Source organism: Entamoeba invadens (genome assembly GCF_000330505.1).
Source record: "Entamoeba invadens IP1 unplaced genomic scaffold scaff_1105074724362, whole genome shotgun sequence".
In the NCBI taxonomy this organism is placed as follows: Eukaryota; Evosea; order Mastigamoebida; family Endamoebidae; genus Entamoeba; species Entamoeba invadens.
In genome coordinates, this window is record NW_004440255.1 from 49,550 (window position 1) to 55,288 (window position 5,739).

At 27.0% G+C, this 5,739-nt stretch overlaps 1 protein-coding gene across 1 annotated transcript; it reads left to right on the plus strand.

The window, feature by feature from the left end:
• Positions 1–2,487: 2,487 nt before the first annotated feature.
• Positions 2,488–3,624, plus strand: EIN_436750 (hypothetical protein; the record flags this gene model as incomplete). The annotated part of the gene is made up of 1 exon (XM_004255498.1): positions 2,488–3,624. One exon carries the CDS (start codon positions 2,488–2,490, stop codon positions 3,622–3,624), a length of 1,137 nt encoding a protein of 378 aa, XP_004255546.1.
• Between the last annotated feature and the right edge of the window lie 2,115 nt (positions 3,625–5,739).

A 5,739-nucleotide genomic window follows, 5' to 3' on the forward strand; every position in this document is an offset into this window, starting at 1 on the left:
AAGCATCAAAAATATCATTCGAAACTAAAGCAGAAAATGAAAGAAGCATCAGTATTTACGATCATTGGTGGTGAATTTCTTTATTCACAAATGCAAACAGTCATACAAACAGTTCGAATCAGTTTTTCAAATGCGTTTACAGAGGTTGTAAATGTAGATTAGTAATGTCACTTTCAAAACTAAAATCCCATGTGGTTCAAATTACTTTTCACCATCTTCATTCGCATACATTTGATTATTTCCCAGATAATGTCAACCCATTTTTCATACAAGAAGAAATGAAAAGGATGAAAGACAGATTTAAGCTTGGTTTATCTCCAGACAATATTAAAGATGAGTTTGGACTATTTTTTTCAAGTAAAGTGATGTCATCATTATTACACAAAGATAGAAAAGACAACCAATTGTGTCAAGCCTAACAACTGAAAGATTATTTTAATTCTTTGTCAGACTGGTCTACAATTATATTTACAAATCGACGTGGTATTTTTCAAGGTTGTGTTTGTATCAACCAAACATTATGTACATCAAGAGATATCGGAGAAGTTGTTGTTGATGACATGACATAGTCATTGCACAAAAAGTTTTTATTTACAATCAATAAAATCAATGTTATAAACAACTATTATTTAAGTGGATATTTAATTTGAGAATTATTATAGTATCAACACTGTTGTATACAGTAGAAATTCTATCGGTGTGTGATTCCATCCGTGTGTGACTCTATCGGTGTGTGGTTTTGACCAATCAAAAGTGGCCTACACACCGATAGAATATTATGATTTCCCACATATTTGGCACCAAAACCCTTAAAAATAATGTCAACTGCAAATTTGTTATTATTTTAAAAGAGTAAAGACTTGGTAATAAAAACTTAAAAAGAGAAAAATTATCAAACAAAAATAAATTCAAAAAAGATAAGAGAAGAAAAGCAGAAAATGCTCTTCAAAAAATATTAAACTTTAAATGATAATAAAAATGCACCGACTTTCACACCAATCACAAGAGCACGCTTGTGATTGGTGTGATGACAGAATTGATACCACAAAACTTAACAATTTCAGCAAGGAATTCATAGATATTTACGACACATGCAGACAACCAGCCAGGCGTGCTCATCCAAGTTTTTGAGGGCGAGGCATCTATGACATCACATTGCAACATGCTTGGAAAGTTTGGGTTGTTTGGTATCTTATTAGCACCACATAGAGTCTCACAGTTGAAGTCACATTTGACACAAATGCAAATGGGATATTAAATGTGTCGGCTGAAAACGAGACAACAGGAAAGAAGAGTCTCAAAGGCACAAGTGGACAAGATGGTTGCAGACGCAAAGAAGTTCAAGGCGGAGGACGACAAGATGATGACTTTTGAGGCTAAAAATCGACACTCACCTTATGCTACCGTGTAATAACACAGTGAACAAGCAATTTTTTTCAAGGTTATCAACAAAAGGCAAAGAAGCAATTGAAGCATTTATCAAGGTACACTCGAGTTGTAAATTGACAAGAATCCGCACCAAAAGTCCACGTTTTTATACAAAAACGCAATGCGTTGTTCTTATTCTAAACAATTAAACGATTTAAAAAAAAATTCACAATATTATTTTATGTATACACGTGTTACGTTTTTTTCTCAAAAAAACAAAAAATATATTTTGTCATTTTTCTTGATTGTGGATAGTTTTACAAATTTCATTATTTTTTAGTTTTTTTGCCAGAAATTAAAAAAGAAAAGAAAAAAAATTACACATTTTAAGAAAACCATTTTCATGACTCCACACCGATAGAATTTTTACTGTATTTGATTTTTTTGTTTATTTGAACGTTTGGTTGAGTAGATAACTTTGTTATAAAAATTGATAACACGATCTGTTAAGGTTAATAGTGATTATATAATCAATTCAACAATGTGTAAATTCAGAAAAAAAATTGTGAAATTTTGAAAAATATATTTTTGTTATTTGGTAAAGTGGAAAGTAAAATGCCGATTTACAAAAAAAATAATTAATTCGACCCAAAAGATTTTAAGATTACTTGGGTCGTGACAATCTCGAAGGTCGTTTTAATAAAAACAATAAGACAATATAAAATGCTAATTTATTAATAAAATATAATAAGAGATAAATCAATATAAAGAACAAACTTTTCTTTGGCTCGGCTGGGCATTAACAATAGAGGCAGATTAAAATAATTAATTAAGAGTTTTAATTATTTATAGTTTATTTGTTTTATTTAAAAAAACACTGTTATTAATGCTTTGTTACTATTTTTTAAATAAACCAACATATCCTCTAGAACCCCGATTATTTGTGGATTTTTCTCTGACAAGAAAACTTTATACTGATAATAAAACAACTCAATTTTGTCTGGTTTCTGGTTAATGATTTTGTCTCTCGTTTTTCCGCTATCTTTAATAATTCCAAAACAATTTTTAATTTTGAACAAAATTTAAATTGTTTTGGAATTATTTGAACAACGAAAAAAAATGAATATCAAAATGTCTCAACTTACTGGCTATCACGTTATGATAGTCTCAAAATACTTTGAAACGATTAAAGACTTTATCAATTTGGAGTTTGTCTGCAAGAAGTTTGGTGATAATATGGTAAAGTTTCACTTCAATCCAATTCCTTTAAATTCCAAAACAATTGTACACTTCCCAAACATCGAAACACTTCACTTGTGGAATAAAGAAGATGAGAACTTTGGCAATAGATTTCCTTTCTGTGTTATATTTAATGAAGATAGTGAAAATAAAAAACAAAATGAAGAGTACAAAGATAAAAATAAATGTGTTTTAACAAAAGAGTTCTTTTGTATCATTGTGTGGTTTGCTGTTGATTTCAAAACTGTTAACACAAACAAAAGTCGAAACATTAAATTTAAAAATGTTACTTTCACAAAAAATGATAGACATAAATTTGGAAATGTCATACCATTTGGTGTGACATCGATTGGTGATGATTGTTTCAGTTATTTATGCAGTCTGAGAAGTGTTACAATACCATCAAGTGTGACGTCGATTGGTAATTATTGTTTCTATGGATGTGCAAGTCTCAGCAGTGTTACAATAACATCCAATGTGTTATTATTTTGTGAGAGTTGTTTTAGTGAATGCAGTAGTCTTGGCAGTATTGCAATACCATATAGTGTAACATCATTCAGTAAAAACTGTTTCAACGGGTGCAGCAGTTTGAATAGTATCACTATACCATTAGGTGTAACATCATATAATGATTGGTGTTTCAGTGGATGTAGTAATCTAAGCAGTATGACAATACCATCAAATGTCACATACATTGGTATCGGTTGTTTCAGTCATTGTTGTGGTTTAAGAAATGTAACAATACATTCAAATGTCACAATTATTAGTAATAGTTGTTTTTATGGATGTGATAGTCTGAGCAGTGTAGATTTGCCATTAAGTGTGAAATCTATTGGTCATCAGTGTTTCAGTTATTGCAGCAGTCTGAGCAGTGTTACAATACCATTGAGTGTGACATCAATTGGTTATTATTGTTTTCATGAATGTAATAATCTCAGCAGTGTTTCTATATCATCCAATGTGACATCAGTTGGTAATTATTGTTTCCCATCAAACACGGTGATTCAACATAATTAATGAAATAATTCAGCTGTTACATTTTGTTTTTAATAACAAATAATTTAAAAAGTTAATGTATAATATTAACATTTTACTGATATTTATACAAATTGTGTTTAATTTGTTCACAATAGTTTTATTGATTTGAAATATTTTTTTGCATCAACTAATTTTAACTATTTAAATAGAGGACCAGGTTAAATATATATATATATTAAAAAGTAAATGAAATATCTTAAGGGTTGAATTATATTTTTATCTTGGCCAACTTTGTATTATTATAATGAAAATATTTATATTTTTTTACATTTACATTGTTGAAATAAATAACATGTGTATCATTTGTTAGTATGATTTAAAATTTCAGTTTGTTTTGTTTTTTTTTTCATCATTAAAACAACGTGTAATGAATCACAACTCGTTTTATTAAATTGAAACAAATTATTAAAATTGGTACACCAAAAACAATTATTTGTATGTATTTTAGTAAAAAAATTGAACTACTTATATTTTTGTCTGTTCTTTTCTTGTTGCTAAAATTATACGAAAAACTTCTAATTTTTTAATTCATTTATTTTTGTGTTGAATATTTCGAAAACGCGTGCTGTTATATTATAATTGTTTTTATATAGTGACCATTTTTCTTTATAAGCAAATTCATTCCTATTTATCGTTGAAACTGTTTTTTTCACATTGAGAATCACAATTCGTTGCACAAAGATAAAATCCTGTTTTAATTTTTTGTTGTGTTTATCATTTATATTATTATCATACTTTTCAATGTACAGTAATTCAAACGCCTTAATCATAATCACTTTGAAGACAAAAAATATTTTATGAATGTGTACTAAAACGATGTGGTGAATTTGAAAGTCTTTTTGAGTTTTTAAAAACCAAGAAAGTTGTTTTTATTTCAACTATTTGTAGAAAATACATTTCTTGATAAAAGAGTACTCAAAAATTTATAACAACCCCAATGACAGTATTATTATACTTGTTTTATTGGTATAATAATTTAAAATATTTAGATATATATGTATTACATGTATCAAAACCAACGAATAAATCACATTTTTACAGTTAATTGTTTCAAAAAGTCGTAACTCTTATTAACTTTACCAATTGTTATAGAAAGTATTAATAATTATTTATAACAAATTTAAAACATTAATATTATGTCAATACTCACTGTAGTTTTGCGAAGGGGTATATTTTGAAAAATTTGTTGTAGCATAGAAAAATATCAAAAGCATCTTTAATTGGTTTATTTAGTCTTTTTTTTCAAATATTATTACACTTTTTGCTTGTGTAATGTTATGAAAATAAGATATTTTTTAAAAATGGAAATTTATTTAATAAATTCAGTATTTACTAATTTATAGAAAACTTGAATTCTGTTCGATGTAAATTAAGGTGTTAATATGTGCATATAAGGTGTTTTTTAAATGATGTTTAAATTTATAGCTAAAAGTTAAATGGTGTTAATGTCATAATAAACACTTTCACATTATGTGTCTATTATTAACAAACCAAATCTATGCTTAAATTATTTGACTATATCATTAAAGTTTTTGTTTCACTTCAAAAAATCAGAAATAAATATTTTGAGATGCCACAAGAGCTTGAAAAGAGGTATGTAAATAAATGGGAGACAAGCTGTGAAATGATTTTGCTCAAAAAATCAGACATTTTGTATTTGAGTATTATGAGAGGTACATTGAAAACGACTGTAGTAAATACGTCTCAAGTAAAGTCATGAAATTGTCTTACGAAAAACAACAAAAGTTTTTAAAGCAAAGGTGTTCGATTTGCTTGCCTGTTTTTTCATTTCCATATTTTTGACTTTAAATTGATATTTTTATAAATAGCAATTTTATTATTTTTTGATTTTACTTATTTAATAGTTTTCAATGTTAAGTAAACAATACATTTTAAATTGATTATTTTTAAAAAATAATTTTTATTAAAGTAGTAAATTTAAAATGGATTCACTCCGAATTACCATCAATAATTTATTTCGTTAAATTCTGTTTTTGTAATATGTTAAATTATTAAAATAAATTTGATATTAAAAAGAAATACATTAATTTTTATTAATATTTTAACTTCATCTGGTGATTCATATACTTTGAA